The following is a 17,857-nucleotide window of genomic DNA, read 5'->3' on the forward strand; positions in this document are numbered from 1 at the left end:
CTCTACAGTTACAAATTGTAGCCACAGCTGTGCGTGCGTATGAGAGTGTGCGTATGTGTGCGTGTATGTGTATGTGTAGCACATGTGCTGTAAACCATTTATAAATGTAACAAAAAAGCAGACAAAGCCAGTTGGGCGCAAGTGCAATGCATAAATATAAACAAGAAGATACAAGTTGAAGAAGGAGCTAAACAAGCTACAACAGCAACAACAACAACGATAACAACAACAACAACACAGTCAGGGGTAACAGTGCGAGCAATAAACAAAACAAAAAAATCAATAATTTAAAGCGCCAGCGAATTACAATTGTATCTGCGAGATACAATTTAAAAGAGAATTCCAGTTCAAAAAGAAAAAAAAAAACCTGAAGTCAAATGCAATTTCTGCTTTTATGTCTATTAGCTACATTAGCGCTGTGGGTGTGTCGCGACTGTTAAAAAAAAAAAAACAAAATCAATACGTGGCGTGCAGTGCATAAAATCGTGAATTTATGTCTCTCGGCAAATGCAATTCGCAGGCGTAGATACAAATGTATCTGCTAGCTGCAGTTGTGACAAGTGCAGCCTGACGAGCCTAAAAATGCCTGGGGCAACGGACTTTAGACTTTAATGTATAACAAAAGTGAATTACCCAAAGAGAAATATAAGCGAAACGTGACTTTTCTGCACAAAGATACATTTGAAGTTTTCACATACTTTTGACAACAACAACAACAGCAACAGCCACAACTTAACAATGAAATAAGCTTAACAAATAAACTTGATAAACGAGCTCTTGCTCAACAGATACATTTGTATCTTAAGGATACATTTAAAGTGTTTTTTGCATCTATAAACAAACCTTGCTTTCATTTGTAGAAGCAACACGAATTTGAGTGCCTGCATTTATACCAACAGCAGCGCCAAATAGCCGACGACAATCAGCTAAAATCAAATTCGAATTCGAATTTCAAACGCAAAATCCTCTAACGCATTTGCACCTGATAATTCAATTTGGGTTTTCCGTTTTTTTTTTTCATCTGTTCATCTGTTCAATTCATTTGCAGAGAATTCACAATTGTCGCCAACGGAGCCGCACAGTCAGACAACAACAAATGGAACATGTTGATGCCGATGCTGGAATACAACAAACAGATTGCCAAAATACCAAATTGCAAAATGAGGTCGCTTAGGGCGTGGATGCAGCAAATGCTGCTATTGCTGCTGCTGCTCTTTGGCCGCTGCGATGTCATCCGGGCGCTGGACAATGCGGCCGGCATTAACAACAACAACGGCGGCGGCGGCGGCGGCGGCAGCAGCATCGGTGGGTCCAGCTCTATTGTGGGCGCGGTTGGCACAGCATTAAGCGGACCACCAGGCGCACTGAATGCCAATCTCACGGATCTAGGCAGTCCCGGTGTGTATAATTCGACAAATGGTTTAATGCTAATTACATGTAGAGCAGCTGAGCTGTTTGGCTGTGAACTCCCAAACCAAATTTCAGGCGACGCCGCCATTTTGGCCTGTTTCATGATGTGTGCGTAATACATTGTATATGTGTGTGAGCTGGTGTGTGTATTTTCTTGTGCGCATTTCCGGTTTCCGTTTCCGCCGGCCACTATCCGGCTGCCTTGGCAAAAAAAAAAACTATTAGCCACTTTTAGCTAAATAACCACGCCCAGTCAGCCCAACTCTTATATACTTAACAGCTATGCTCAACGCACACACACACACACATACACTAGCAAAACACTAAGCATCAATTAACCCAATTTTCAGAATCCATTTTCACCTGACTCGGGCGCTGCTCTCTGAGCTTTAGCTTTTTCTCTATATACTTTTTCGAGCCACACTTCTTTCATGTTTTCTTTTATTTTATTTCATTTTTTGCTTTGTTCTTTTTCCATGCGATGCAGGAATAGTGTATTTAGCTTTGCTGTCCTTCTCCGAAATATTTTTTACGTTTTTTTCTCCTGGCCAACAAATACTGTTTGACCACGTGTTTTCTAGTTAAGATGTGGTTTGCTATAGAGAAGTTTAAAAAGCTTTCAGCCGCCTAACAAAACGTCTTCCAATACTTGACTATATACCACCAATACATATAAAATTTTTATTGAGAATATAAGCAGTAAAAGTCTACAAATCCTATCCTAAATTCACATCAATTTTTCTTAATCATATATGACTGCGCTTAGCTACAGGGTATTTGTTGGTCGGTCAGCATCGACTTTAGCGCAGACTTATTCTACTGCACCACTACACCAAATCCCAAGTGGCGACGTCGCCATTCGCCGCTCGCCAAACTTTAATCCCAGAAACACCATCCATACATAGTATATAATGTGGCTTAGCCTGGGCGCCCCCTTGGCAGCTACTCTTGGTATTTGTTTTCTCTGTTTTCTTTCTTTCTCTTTCGCAGGCGCTGACGTGTTTTGTTGTAGTTTGGTTTTGGTTTGGTCTGGAGGATTGGAACGTTGTGGAACGCCTTCGTGAAAGCTGCCAACAACAATAATAATAATAATAATAATATTAATTAATCTATTGACTTTAATTTGCAGTTTACTGAATAATGCACATAAATATTACAATTAATTTTTTCCAGCATTTAACATTGCATATTTGAATAACCATAAAATGGTATTTTCATCAAAATATTTTCTTTCATTCAATATATTGTTTGTCCGCTTAATGCTCATTACAAATTGATGACCTCGTAATCAGCGGCAAATATTTTAAATAATTTTTTAATTTCAGCTTCCAGTTTTTCTTTCAGGTCTCAGAGCTTTTGATTTGTTTTGCATTTAATCATAAATAATTTATGTTTACACAATTCACAGGTTCTGTGCGTGTTTCTATTAATCTAATTGTATAATTTGGTAGAGTCGTTTTTCCCTTATCTCTAACATGCGGGTGACATTGGCCTAGGCAGCTGGAACGAACTGCAGTTCAAGAGACGTTTGATTGATTTGCTTGCCATCGAGGCATTCATCAACCCACATAGCTGGAAGCAGCTGCGGCAGATACTCTGGGATCACACTTGAGAAGGATTGCCAAGTGGTAAGTTTTATTGGGTTCGCCCTTCAGCTATTCAAGTACAGCATTTGACATACTTTTATGAATCTAGGTGGTTGCAATTTCATCAACTCATACGGGCTAGGCCTACTCGGAAGTCGACCATAAAAAAATATTAAGGCAACAAGGCGGCAACTCAAAAAGGAAGGCATCGTTATATTATTTAACGTTAATTAGAAAATATATAAATGAAAGCACACGTTGATAATAAATATAAGCTGTATAACTGTATAAATAATTTAATTTAATTTGTGAAACAACTTTCTGATTTCAAAATTTTGTTGATATAAATAACTACATAAATTAAAAAAAAAAAAATCTTACATTCTTTGTTTTAATAATTATTTATTTATTAAAATTAATAAATAAGAAAAATATTTTTAAAAAATACACTCCTAATAAGATTCATTTTCATACTTTAGTTTTACTACTTCGAGTTTTAATTCTTTATAAATAATAAATAAATAAATATTTAAGCAAATGTAAACATTATTTTTGTTATTTATGGTTGGTTTGCCTCATATTATTTAAAAAGTTCAAACTCTCAATTATAAAATTGCCTTCAAGAGACGATAAAAAGCCAACATTGTCCAAATCTATTATGAGATCAAAGATTTATATCGTCTTACCTTCTTTTCCATAGGGTGTTTAAGACAATTTCTTGTTACGCTGCTCCCAGCCGAACGGGGTGGGCAGGAAACGGACTGCAGGCAAATGCCTTTATAGAGATAACGTGCGGCCTACGCGACTGCAGCCAAGAGAAACGTGTTTAAGGCCAACTTTTAGCCAGGCATGCCTGAGAGAGACGGAGTTTTATGCGTTCGCAGGCCGAGTTGAAAGCCAAACAAGGCACAGAGATCGATTGAAACGAAAGTGTTGATAAGCTGAGACCAAGAGATAAAGTCAATCAATCAACGGAGACAGCGTCTTTTTAAATTGACTTAATTATCTAGACTAGAGAGACTTAAAATAGCTGATTTACATCGAAATTGGTAACTTAATATACCAATTGCCTGCGAACAAAGCAGACACTTGGTTTATGAACATATTTGGAGCGCTCGGACAAGACAGTGAATGGCTTTTATTAACGAATTATACAAAATATTTGGACAGCGAAAACAATTTGCTGTGAATGACAACAAAAGGAGCATATTGAATTTCAATGGGCATTCAAACGAAACTGGTTTATGGCCTAATCGCCGTTGATTTGCTGTGTCTTTTGTTGGTGTTGCTTTTATTTGTTAAGAGTTAAGAGCATTTGAGAATTTATTGTTAAATTAGCTAGAAAATTGTCTGATCAATTTTCTAAGCGAAAACTTCTTGGCAAATTCCAGAGACTGCAGAAATACACAAAAAACTTTCACGTTGCGTCCATTCGCCATGCGCCATGCACCATGCACCATGCCCCATGCGCCATTCGCCACTCTCAAAACTTGCCACACACAAAACTTGCACCCAAACAAATAGCTGGCCATAAGAAGTTGTTCAAATATTTATTTACTTTTTCAAGTTGTTGTTCCTTTCTGTATTTTACTTATTCTATATATATATACATTTTTTTTTGGCCGTGTTTTAGTCCTTGGGCAAAAAGTTGGGCCGCTACTTTTTGCACCTGCTTTAAGTTGCGCTGCTGCAAAACTAATAACAAATCTTTTCATTAGTTGCGTTAGACAAGTTAGTTAAAAAAGTGCACTTTGCTCAAACAGATGAGAGCCAATATATGGGCTAAACAATAGAGCAGAGCAAAACAGGAGAGATAGAGAATAGTGAAGCTGGAGATACCCTGCACAGCAGGGAGTTCTAGACACCCAAAGAGAAAGCATAAAGAATAAAATTGTCAACGAAGCTATGAAAACAAAAATTCTTGGCTAAGTAAATATAGCGTTGGTGTAGAATATAAAGTAAGTATATTGAAATTCTTTAACTTTGAACTCAAGTTAGATTTATTATACAGATAGATGGCTTCTTATTGAAATACCTTTTTTTTTTTAACAATTTGCCATGGCCTTAAGGCTAAGACGAGAAAAAGATTGTCAAAGCCAATAAACAGCTGGCAGCATAAAGAAGACGAAAGCCACAGCTGGAGTTGGAAACTGACTGAAAGTTGTCTAAAAGTTATTGTTGCTGCTGCCGCTCCTGCCTGCCCCGGCCATGCATAATGAAAACATAACATTTAGTTAGCACTTGTATTTATCTAAGCCAGACACAGAGCAAGTGAGCGAAATGGCCAAGAGTTTTCCATTAATAACTCGAAAATGTGTTCGCTTATATAAGCTGGGCTGGGCGCACACCTTTTAGCACAGGAAGAGGCCCAGACACAGAGACACTGAGAAACAGGCTCTGGCTCTGGGGATGCCTGCCCCCTCAGTGTCCTTTAAAAGTTTTGTGTTTTTCTATTTTCTTTCCGTTTGCTTGCGTTTGTTGGCAAAAACAAATCAAAGGAGCTGGCAACTTGCTTTGCCATTCTATTGAGGGCTGGGGCATAGTACATTGACTCTAACAACAGGGACAAGTCATGACAATGGCAATTAAAGCAACAACGTTGCCAACAGACAAACTTTTTCCCATAAAGAAACATGAAAAGCAAAAGCAAACGCAACAACTATGGCCAAATGGGTAAAAACTCTCGTAATAAACGAAAATTATGATGATTTTCTATTTGGCATCGCGTTTTACAAAATCATTTTCAAAGCCCAAGCGCGAAGAACAAAGCACCATTAAAGCAATACGACAATGCAATCCAAAAGGCAAACCCGAAGCACTGAACGGAATGGGAATGAAGATTAAGACGGAAAAACCGAAGAAAAAGAAATTAAATGACAGGAAAATATATATTAAATGATAACAGCTATGTTTACTGTCTGTGCCAAGAGTGCGTTAAGTGAAATCATTTTCAGCTCAATGTGCTTGCTTATGAGTAAATGGCATTAGTGCTGCCAGAGCAAGTTGAAGCTGTAAACAATAATAATAAATATGTAATTCTTGAGAAGATTTTTGGCTGCGAGTTTTCGGATCCTTGAAACATTTTATAAAGAAAATATATAAAGCACCATAGTATAGTTTACAAATATACAAATGTAATTTGCACTAAAAACTAAATTAGAATCACGTGGGAGATCTACCAAAAGTAAATTTCTGATTGTTCATTTTGATTCTCATTCTTTACATCAGTTCATTATATTCAGTTATCGGTAGATTATTTCAACTTTATGTAACATTCTTATGAGTATAACATATCAAATGGAATATATTCGACATAACTTAAAGTTACATTTGAAAATCATAGACAAAATTAGTGAACTAATTTCGAATTGTGTAGCTGAAATAATGTGGAAAATAGCAAGCATTGAATTCAATTTGAAAATTATATACATACAAGTCAGTAGAAATATCTAGATCCCGATAGAATTAACAATTTGAAAATATGTCGGATCTTCAAGCTCTACGCCTTTCTGTAAAGGATCGCATTTACCTTTGGTTTCACCGCTCAAAGGAAATTAATTATTACACCGTTAGGGGAGCTCGCCGTGCTGTTGTAGATTTTGTTGTCTACATCATATTTGTTTCACTGGCCTCTGTTGGTAAGCGATGAGATCGACTTCATATCGTCAGTCGATTCATTAAACGCAACTCTGATCATTCCCGCAGTAACAAAGATGAACAACACTACGCATATGTACTACTATAACGATGCTCTGCAGTGCCTATTGGTAAAGCGTGCTATGACCTTCGACCGCGATCCGAATATAAAATTTGGAAGTATTCGCAATGTCGATAGGTTTTGGGTCTACACCTTGGATGTATTCTTAAAATTTCTCGAAAAAGGTGACTTTCGACCGAATGATCCGGGCGCCATCTATACATATCCCAACGAGACGACTTTTTACAATAAGATCTATGGCAATATGGTCGAGCGAAACATATACCATGGCAATGTGCTACTCGGACCACCGCGTCTCAGACAGATTCGCGTGAAAGATGGTCTGTGCATCAGGAATCCCGTATTCACCAAGAATGCGCCCACTTGCTATGCACCCTACTCGTGGTCCGGTGAGAGCCATGCAAGCCATCGCGGATATCGGTGGGTCAGCATGGCAGAGGATGGTGTAACGCCAATCAATGGCATTTTAGATTGGTATTTCGGAGCCGGCTTTATACAGGATCTCACATACAACTATACGAAGAACGTGGAAATAATTACCAACTTACGCGATAGCGAGTGGATAAGCCGTAATACTCGAATTGTTATTATTGAGTTCAATTTATATCATATCATGACAGATTTATTGGAGATCGTGAAGTAAGTAACTTAAGGTAGTGAGAGATAGATATGTATGTATGCCAAGGGTTATTGCCGGTTTTATATGTTACTAAAGACATTTGTTTTCTATTGTTATGATTAGACCTTCCTCTGCATAGATAACATGGAAAAGTTATCATCATACTTTACATTAACATAACATTATATTTTGGCTTACAGACTGCGATTTGAGCAGCCTTCGTTTGGTGGACTTTTTCCCAGTGCCACATTCACTGCACTACGGAGGCATTCGATTTTCGCCACGTCCGATTGGGTCTTACAAGCTGTGGGCTATTGCTACTATCTGATGGTCACACTGTTTACAGTTAGAGAAATCGCCATTATATTTCGAATAGGTTTTAAGAAATACATACGCAGCTATTTCAATTTCACGGATTTCACCTGCTACTTGGTGAGTAAACTAGCTAAGTTAACTAACTTCGTTTGATTGTAATTCTTACTCGTTTAATCATGATTTTGACTCCCCTTAGCTATCAAGCTTAGCACTGGCGATGCAAATTTTCCAATACTTCTATGTTGAGCGCTTATTGCAGAGGAAGAAGCAAACTGATCAATATATTTCTCTAGACTGGGCTTGCTTCATGAGAGCCGTTATTACTTATATTAACGGAATTTTCATTTTTATGATTTGGATACGCCTGCTTACCTTTTTGACCATTAATCGTACCTTAACGGTATTTAATAAGGTGCTGCTAAGAGTACGTGAGTCTGATAAGAAAGCAAAATCCTTAAGTTTCTAATATTGCACTAAAACAAAAACAAAAATTTTGAATTTTATGCATTTAGTATGCATATTATTTTGTACATCTCTTAAAATATGGTATAATAATCTTATATTGATTCTTTTGTAATGAACAAAAATATTCCATAGATTTCACATTCCATATACTTGCCAAAATCTGTTTATACAGTTCCGGGTATTTCTTAGTCACACACTTATTAGAAATTGGCTTTACTTTTGTTATTTACAGTCTCTTAATTCAAACATAAATTCACTTTCTTAGAGCGCCAACGAACTGATTGGATTCACCGTCGTCTTGCTTATCTTCCTAATGGCGTATGCAGAGTGCGGCTTGGCATTATTTGGTGTCAACGATGTGAAATTTTGCAGTCTAAGTAATGCATTGATATCCATAATGAGCTTGGCTGGGCGTAAATTTGCATACCAAGAAATTACGGACAAAAATAAGGTGAAAACAGGTATCTACTACATTTCCTTTGTGTTGATTGTCTATGTGCTGCTGGTGTTGCACGTCTGCCTGGGCATCCTCGTTGCCGCCTACGACGAGGTCAGCGCCACACTGCAGACCAAAAAAACCAAAGTGACTACCGTCATTCGTATGTTTTTCATAAGCTTGTACGATCTGCTTTATTGGCTCATTTTTCGCAAGCGAAGAGTCCGCAAAAAAGTTGATATAGATGCAGAGGGCGAATGGGAAGTGGATCACCACTTAATTCCTCAAATGGTGTCCAGCTTGACTGCCAAACGCACGCATTCGATCAGGTAAGTTGACCTGATCTCAAGTGTCTCCAAAGACCTGGAATTCAATTAGTTCTTATCGCAGCGATCCGGCCTTCCTAACACAGGATATGTACCTGCCTTTGCGCATGAAACGGTGAGTGGATTAAGTTTGATCTATACTCTATATAGCTACATAATATGCTCCATAGAGTTTCCACACGTCTTCATGTTTTGGAAGAGGTACTGATCCCAGTCCTGAAGCGTTTTCTCAGGTATTACAATCACTTGCGCAAAGCACAAGGGCTCAACGTGATATTATTTGAGCAATTAGACGTGGATATTTAGCGACTTCTCCAGATCATTGAAAAACTTGGAGAAAAGAGAAAAAATGTATGAATTAATATATTATTGTTTTATAAAATCCTGGCGACATTAAATTAAATTTAAATAAACAATCAAGACCTGAACTTAGGCATAGAACTAAAATATGAACAGAAAATATAAATGAATTTTCTGATTATAAAAAGTCTCTAGATTACTCATCTATATAAGTTACATATGTAGGTGTTCAAGCTTGGGTTCTTTCTGAATTGTTTACCTGCACAGTTAGCAATTCTTTATTTGTCTGTGAAGTTTTTAATCAACAATAGTAAAGTAGAGTAGACTCATCAAGCTGAAGTTTTCTTAATCTCAGTTCGGTAGCCTCCATAAGGCCCCCCTCTCATCCTCCCTTCCATTGGTTTCTGCACTACAGAGCTCATTATGCGCATTGTTATCTCTGTGTATGTGCAATAATGCTTATAAATAACAAGTAAAAGAGAGTCAAATTTGAATGTGAACGACCAAGAGATGCCCTGTATGTTTTAGATAACTTCAACTATCAACTTTATATCATAGTACATGGGTTCAACATTTCAAGTATGCTCTCTCTCAGCAGCAGACACATTCTTTTCACCTCGACTGTAACGGCTAAACGAAATCCTTTCCACTTGAGGGAGAGTCAGTGATGTATGCCTACATTTACACACAGTCATTATACCCTAGATTAGCACACTTTCCGTGCTGACTAAAATAAAAAAAAATTAAGAGAAAGAGGAAAAAGGGCAAAACGGGAAAAGGAAATGCCGCACAAACTGAAATATGAAAGCGCAAATAATGTTTAAACAATTTGTTGTCGTTTCGTCTCATTAAGTGACCAGCCTTCAAGTGGATGCTCGACCCACGAGCGGCGCCCCCTTCCTGGACGCGTCAGACTCTTGCTTGTCGTTATAATTTGCAAAAACTCTGCACAAAGAAGAACAAACCCTGGGAATAGGAGGTGGGTGGATATGAATACAACAACAGCAACAACAACAACTGGAGGAGATGTAAAAAAAACGAAAGAAATTAGTAATAACAAGAAAGAAAGCTCTAGTCGAGACTGCTCGACTACGAGATCCCCTGAACCCTCCAAGCAACTGATATTTCAATAATAATTAGCAAACACACACGCACACACACTCATACAAACAAACACACGCACACACACACGCATACAAACAAACACATGCACACACATACACATACAAACAAACACACGCATACACACACACTCACATATACAGGCGATTGCGCTTGGGTTGCGCTGCAGTGTTGGCAATATTATGAGAATTTATTTGTTGAATAATTTAATTTCTAGACGTACGATCGTTATGAAACTTTCAGAACGTAATCATAATGGTAAAATGTATGTGTATACCGAAGCACAAGTCTCTAGTATTCGATATACGACTTTTACAAAGATGAGGGTGAGGGGGTGGATTTAGGGGTGGGGGGTAAATTTTAACAAAAACCGAAATTGTATAAAATACATCTTTATATACATTTTAAATTTGGAGACTCTAGCTTGAAAGATGTAGGAGATATAATTATTTAAGTGATCTTCGATAAGGTTTTTTATCGATAAAAAAATATCGGAATGAGTTATCGTTTTTTAGTGATAAACTCGATCTGCGCGTGATATATACGGACATTTTAAAAAAAAGTTGAAGTCTCTAGCTCTTATATCTTCTGAAATCGACGCGTTCATACATACGGACGGACGGACGGACGGACGGACGGACGGACGGACGGACAGACAGACGGACAGGGCCAAATCGACTCAGCTTGTCGCCCTGATCAAGAATATATATACTTTGTGGGGTCTGCCACGCCTCCTTCTGCCTGTTACATACTTTTAACAAAACCATTATACCCTGATTTCCCATTTTCAATGGGTTCAGGGTATAAAAATGGAAAGCAAAGTGAAATGGCCGGAGGAGTCTGGCCAGACAGCGAGCAACTTGTTGCTCCAGCAGGATGCCACTTCTCGTTGCCAGGCGTGCTTGCGATTTCCTGTGGAAGCGTCGGCGTCGCCATCCTCGTCGTCGTCGTCGGTATCGGTGGCGGCGTCGGCGTCGGTTGCGGCATCGACTTTAGCGCTAGCTCTAGCTTTGCCTCTGGTTGCTTTTGCGTCACCAACTTGCAACTGGCGACTGACGCTTCCTGCAGCATCCGCATCCATAGCGCGAGATATTATTATTATTGCTTTTGTCTTCCTTTCATACACTAACCGAGGCGATTAACATTTTCGCGCATTATGTGCAAAATCCTTGGCGAGATTTTTGAGCAGAGAATATGTATGTAAATCTGTGTATTGCATAAATTTATTTTGGCAACAATTTAAACACAACAAATGTATTTGTATTGCCCTAAACATTCTTATTTAAATTTTAGCAAAAGATATTTTCATTTTTGATAATTTCTCATATTAAGAATAATTAAACTTTTTTTCTTAATGTAAAGTCCTTCCAAGATAATAATTTTTTCCATATTTTATTTTCCATATCTTTTACTTGAACAAACATGTAATTAAATATTATATTTACTCTAATGATAATTAGTTTTTGTCATTTTTTTTTTTTAATTTAATATATTTTTTTTTATTTAATTTAATATATTTTTAACATTCATATTAGATATGATATAATTCTTGATATTTATTATATGTTATTTAGTATATGCAGAAATATTATGTGTTTATCCTCACTCAAACCTTAACCGAGCCCACAGTCTTATAAATTTACTAAAGTGTTTTATTTCACTCATATTTTAAATTTATTATGGTCTCTCATGCTAATTTTTCAATTATATATTATTAGTAATTATTATAAGTATTAATCAATTATGTATTGAAATGCTTGATCAAGTGCTTGCCTACATAAGTCTAGCTAATTGATAAAGTAATTATAATGTTATCATTGTCAATTATCATTATGTGCATATATTCACCAAATTTGTAGAGTATTAAATTGCCAACACTCTAAAGAGAATCGTAATATTTTCTGCCATTGCCTTTTTTGTTGCCTTAACTTATTTGCTGCTTTGTAAAAATTATTATTTTCATTCTAGGAGTTGTGTGTGGCAAGTGGCAAGTCCGTTGTCTGCACGCTTTACAGACGGCTTCTTCTTGCCACTTGAATGACTCATTAAAAGTGATTTCATTTTGAAAAACATTTTTCTCGCTGCGGTCGCTGATGGCATCGTCGGGCTTAGCGCCTTATCAGCAGTCTGAGCCGCCTTCTCTTGGCCTCATTCCGCGCACACTCGCTCTCTCCCTCTTCTACTCTCTCTCTCTCTCTCTCTCTTTCACCGTCGCTGTCTTTTATCTGTCCCTTTCTTTTGCTCCGTCTACACACTGTAAAGTCTTTTTATTTAATTTACTTGGAGTTTACTTTTTTAATTCGCTTAGCTACTTTTGGTGGCGCATTCTGCGATGGCTTTGCCTTGCCCGTATCGCTTCCTTTGTGCGTAAATCCTTCACAGAGAAAAGGGACATTTGCCTGCCAGATAAGCGCGCTGAGTCACTCGGAGTTGTTGCTGTTGCCGTTGCTGTTGCTGCTGCTCGTCCAGCTGCCTAAACGACTTGACAGTTACTTTACGTAATAGGATACAAAATTGCATTGCTGCCGCTGCTGCTGTTGCTGCTGCTGTTGCCGTTGGCAAGGGCTGCTGCAACTGGAACATCAGCAACAGCCACTTGAATGTCGCTTGTTTGCCTTTTGTCAGCTTTTTTACCTAATTCCCCAGATTAGCTGCATTATGCGCCACGCCGGGCGTATAATAACAACCAGACCAGCCATAGGCCGAACGTCAACACGACAAACACCTCCGCTTACGTTGCAGCGTAGTTGTTGCTGCTGCTGTTGTAGCTGCTGTTGCACATGTGAGTGGCCACTTGAGCAACAACTGCCACAACAACAACAACAACAGCAGCGGCAGCATCATCATCATCATATGTGATGAATAGGCCTGCTCTTTAATTTGACTTTGTCTACTTAATTACATACATTTGTTTGAATTTTTTTTACATGTAAGAAATTTAATTGTGTTTGAAACTACAATTTGTTCGCTTTACAGCATAAAATAAACATGAAATATGTATATCTTTTCTAATCTAAATACATCTGTTTAAACAAAATATATAAACATATATTTTCTGTTAAATATCTCAATTAAAAAATTTCTTTATTTGGATTTTTGTATAGTCTATTCGACATAAGCATGGATATATGATTGTAATATAGATTTTTTCAAATTTATTTTATTTATTAAAATTTGATCAAGTTTATTTTCATAAAGAAACTAATTTAATATTGAGAATGATCGAATTATTAATTTTCAGATCATATTTAAAGGACATATCAAAGGACATTAATGTAATAATCTCTATCATTGAATATTATATCTAGACTTTATGACCTCTTCATTAAATAACATTTATAAATAATATATCTGATATGCATTCAAATAAATGCTATTAAATAATATGAAGCGACTCTGCTTAGTAGAATTTGCTTCCACTATATTTCCAACTACAGTTTGAACCCTCTATAATATCAAAGGACCTCAAAATTCCATCAGCCAAAAATAAACTAGAGAAAAGCTAAAAGTCATAGACGCCTTTAGCTCTATTTATAGTTTTTCGTTTTATTTGCGATTGAGATAAACTTAATATGTTAACAAGTTAATCAATCGATAAATTGCTATAAATTCTGAGTAGAATTGTCTGCCATTTATGGCAATATACAATAGATAGACTTGGCTTTTGAGAAGTAGACCATCAAGCATATTAGCTTCCTTAAAGGCCACGAAACTCTCTAAACAACTCTTGATTATTACAGGGTACTATACAATTGCCTTGAGGCAATACATGTTATGTTTGAAAACTCGGAGGATGTTTTAGATAGCAAACACAAGAGTTAAGGCTAAGCTAATTTGAGGACTTGAATTAGTCAAACCAAATTTCAATTAGAAAATAGTTTTAAATTTTAGTTATTTGAGCTGCTGCACAATGTGCACTCAAATTAGAAAAGTATCTCCCATTTTTTTACAACAAAGTGCAGGGTGTCTGCTGGTGAAACTTAATTTTCGATGAGTGCATTCTGGCTGGACTATGATGACAATGTCTTGCATATAAAACAGGGCAGACTTCATTAGCAGGACCGAGCCCTAAAGTTAATTTCTCAGCGCATGTACACATACGCAACAGTACACATACACACACTACACACACACACACACACTACACACACACACACTCGATTAGCTTTCATTTCAGTGGGCGTTTGCCAGTGGCCAATAAATTTCTATTTAACCATGGACAGCGCACTGCAATAGGGGCAAGCCAAGTGCTGGGTGCGGAAAAGGGTATGAAGGCGGAATTGGGTCTGGGATTGTGGGTTGGTTGGCACTAACTAACGGCTACTGTCAGGCCGCGAGCTGAGCTCCAATGAAGCGGCACGTGGAAATGCTTATAATTGCATCCGCGACTCCCTCCGGTGCAGGGAGCTGGAGCTGGCACGGGCCACATGCAGCAATAATTTTGACGGTTGATTGATCAAAGCAGCAGCCGGCGATGCGGCAGTTGTTCTTATTGTTGTTTTTGGTGTGTGTGTGTGTGTGTGTGTGTTTACTTTGTTCTTTTTATTGTTGCTGTTCAGCGGAACAGCAACAGCGGATAGCTGCTTATTTACTTAACTTGGTAACAGCTATTTTACATGGCTTTTATTCATCAAGCGCGAGGGCAACAGCAACAACAGCAGCTCTGAGGGTTGTTGCAAGATACAATTTACCAGTTACAAGATACAGATACATAGATATACGCATGCACACATAGAGATCTGCAAGTAACTGCCACAACAACAGCTGACTTGCTTAACTGGCCCTCAGTCAGGGCAGTCAGCGCAGCCAGCGCAGCCAGCGACAGCGCGGACGGCGCTCAGCTGCAATAAATCAAATTTTAAATCGCCTTTGAGCCAAGTTAAATTGCCAGCCGGAAGCGCGAGATGCGGGAGTAACAAACCATTATTGATTGCTATACATACATATCTACACACTATATATATTAGTCTCTCGAATAGTTTTGCTTTCTTTTCTCTTTTTTTTTTTTTTTTTGGACAGCGAGCACTCAAGTCCAATGTAATTGCGACTTTGTTTCTTAGACAATGGCTTGAAGCTAAAGCGATTTATTCAAAATGTTTTGGTTTATGTCTCAGCCTGATCAAGTTGTCAAAAAACTGCAGCTATTGTGAAGTTATCAAAATTATATATAATATGCAATTGCATGTGCATTTAGTTAGCTAAGAAATATTTCACATTTTAATTAGTCAATAATTTCTGTGAAAAGAAATTCTAATCTAACTTAGAAACTTAAACTACAGAAAGGTAAACTTAATAACAAGTATACTCATAGTATGCGCACGTTCATGTGTGCGTGTGTGTGTGTGTGTTTATCTTTGTGTGCTCAGCAGCTTATTCAAGTCAAGTGCTCAACTCTAAGGTATTCATATTGATTTTATATTGTATAACTCAAGTTGATAGTTTTGTTTAACATAATCCAAATATAAGCCAGGTTAACACACATTCTAAAGAGCATGTTTAACAACAGCAGCAACAACAACAACAAAAGCAAAGACATTTTGTGTAGTTGCATGAAGCAAATGCATATTTATAGAATCGACTTCATTGCAAACATAATATTCATTTGCATTAGATGCAAATGCCGTGCGAATGATTAATTAATATTGATGCCTTTTCGCAAAGGAGATGCGATTTATTAAAACCTGATGCATAAGCAGAATATGTTGTTGGTGAATCTCGAGAGATGCTCATTTAATACGGCAAATTTATGAAATTATTAATTAACGGAGAATTGTGTGCAGTGCGCACAGAAATTGTTTGCCACCAAATTGTTGTGTATCCTATAACAATCTCCGATGCAAATGTCAAATCAAATATTCACCAGAAATTGCCAAACATAGAAGATGGAAAATATTCGCATAGCAAAACTTCGGCTCTGGCTTTTCTTTGGCCGAAGAAATTGTTCGAGAAATTCCCAACATTGTCGCAGAGCAATCAAAGCGAATATTGTTTTGTCTGTTTGCATGAGCCCCATAAAAATGCAATGGACTCGATGCTTTGTTACCTCTGACCTGTTCTACTCTTCTTTATGCAACACACACACACAAACACACACACGCATGCAAGGCAACAGTTGTGGAAAAACAAAGTCACAAGGCTGTGGCTGTGCGCACGTACAAGTATCTGAAAGATACACAGAGAGAGAGAGAGAGAGAGAGAGAGAGAGAGAGAAAGAGAGAGACAGTGAGACAGAGACAACGTGTACGAGTTGTGGGCACGGATTTTGGCTTAGGCAAATGCTGCAAATGTAGCTAATAAAACAATTATGCAATGCAGCAGCAGCAGCGGCAACAACAACAGCAAACAGTTCGATGCATTGTGATGGCCTTCCGCTGCCAACATCATCATCTTCATCAGAGTCGACAGCGGCATCAGCATTGTTGCAGTTGTTGTCTTTGTATGCCATTGTCTGCCTGGCGGCCAGTAACTGTAACTGTAACTATGCGAAAACTAGGCGCAACTGTTATGAGTGTGTGAGTCTGTGTGTGTGTGTGTGTGTGTGTGTGTGTGTGTGTCTGTCTGTGTGAGTATGTGTTGCATAAAAACTATGCCAAACAATGGCGCCTCCCATGCTAGGCCACGAAAGCCGCTTCGCGCCAGACCCGCACCACAGCCCCACCTTTCCGCCTAATGCATGTGAAATGAAATGCAGGCGGCTCATAGCCATCAGCTTTTGACTGCGGCATAAGTTACATTTCGGACACCGCCCGAGTTAGCAAAGATGCCCAGACAAAGGCGTCCAAACAAAACAAAAGAAAGCCCAAATATACGTGCAAGAGTTACAAAGGCTCAACTAGCAAATATCCTGTATATCCTGTATAGTATTGAAAGGATGTTATTTGAGACCTGTTATTAATCACTGAAGTCTGTAATATTAAAGTAAAAATATAGAAATTTAAATTTTTCTCTTTACACATACATACATATATGTATATATATATATTGATATATATATAATATAGTCTTTATTTTATATACAAAATAATTTAAATAAATTTTATCTTAAGGAATCCAAAAATTGGTTATTTGAGTTATTTGAGGTCTGTTATAAAATTACTTTATAAATATACTGCTTTTAGCAGGAAAAATATAAATGCATAAATGAAGGCAGGCTTACAGAGTATAATGACAATCAATATATTTGAGTATTGAAAAAGTAAAAGAGTTGCAATACCAATCTCTGCATTCATCACATATCTGTTTGTCTACATAGGAAACTTTCTTTCAATATGACATTTGGAATGTCAGATGTTATGTTTACTTAAAAAGAAGCCAGTCTAGATTGCCTTAAATAAAAAATATGTGTTAAAATCCTCATCTCCATTTCATTTCATTTGCTCAAATTTTAAAGTTATGCTTGTGAATGAGAAAGTTCAAATTCAGATCAAACAAATTTACTTCTTGCATTTATTAACTCTAATCTATATTAAATGCTCATAGACTCAGCAAATCAAGTTCTTATTCTACCACAATGGACTGCCTCGGCTCAAACTAGGAAGCAGTCTCCCAGCTTTTGTCAAC

General features: G+C 37.5%; 1 protein-coding gene across 1 annotated transcript; it reads left to right on the forward strand.

Moving 5' to 3' along the window:
- Nucleotides 1-6,419: 6,419 nt before the first annotated feature.
- On the forward strand, nt 6,420-9,230 carry LOC115563348 (polycystin-2). Its single transcript, XM_030386120.2, has 7 exons — nt 6,420-6,634; nt 6,702-7,353; nt 7,534-7,765; nt 7,845-8,072; nt 8,379-8,878; nt 8,940-8,990; nt 9,046-9,230. The coding sequence occupies exons 1-7, from the start codon at nt 6,478-6,480 to the stop codon at nt 9,179-9,181; spliced, it is 1,956 nt and encodes a 651-aa protein (XP_030241980.2). The 5' UTR covers nt 6,420-6,477; the 3' UTR covers nt 9,182-9,230.
- The last annotated feature ends 8,627 nt before the right edge of the window (nt 9,231-17,857 follow it).

This window comes from Drosophila navojoa, chromosome 3 (genome assembly GCF_054131105.1).
Source record: "Drosophila navojoa isolate 15081-1374.11 chromosome 3, UAZ_NAV_1.0, whole genome shotgun sequence".
In the NCBI taxonomy this organism is placed as follows: domain Eukaryota; kingdom Metazoa; phylum Arthropoda; class Insecta; order Diptera; family Drosophilidae; genus Drosophila; species Drosophila navojoa.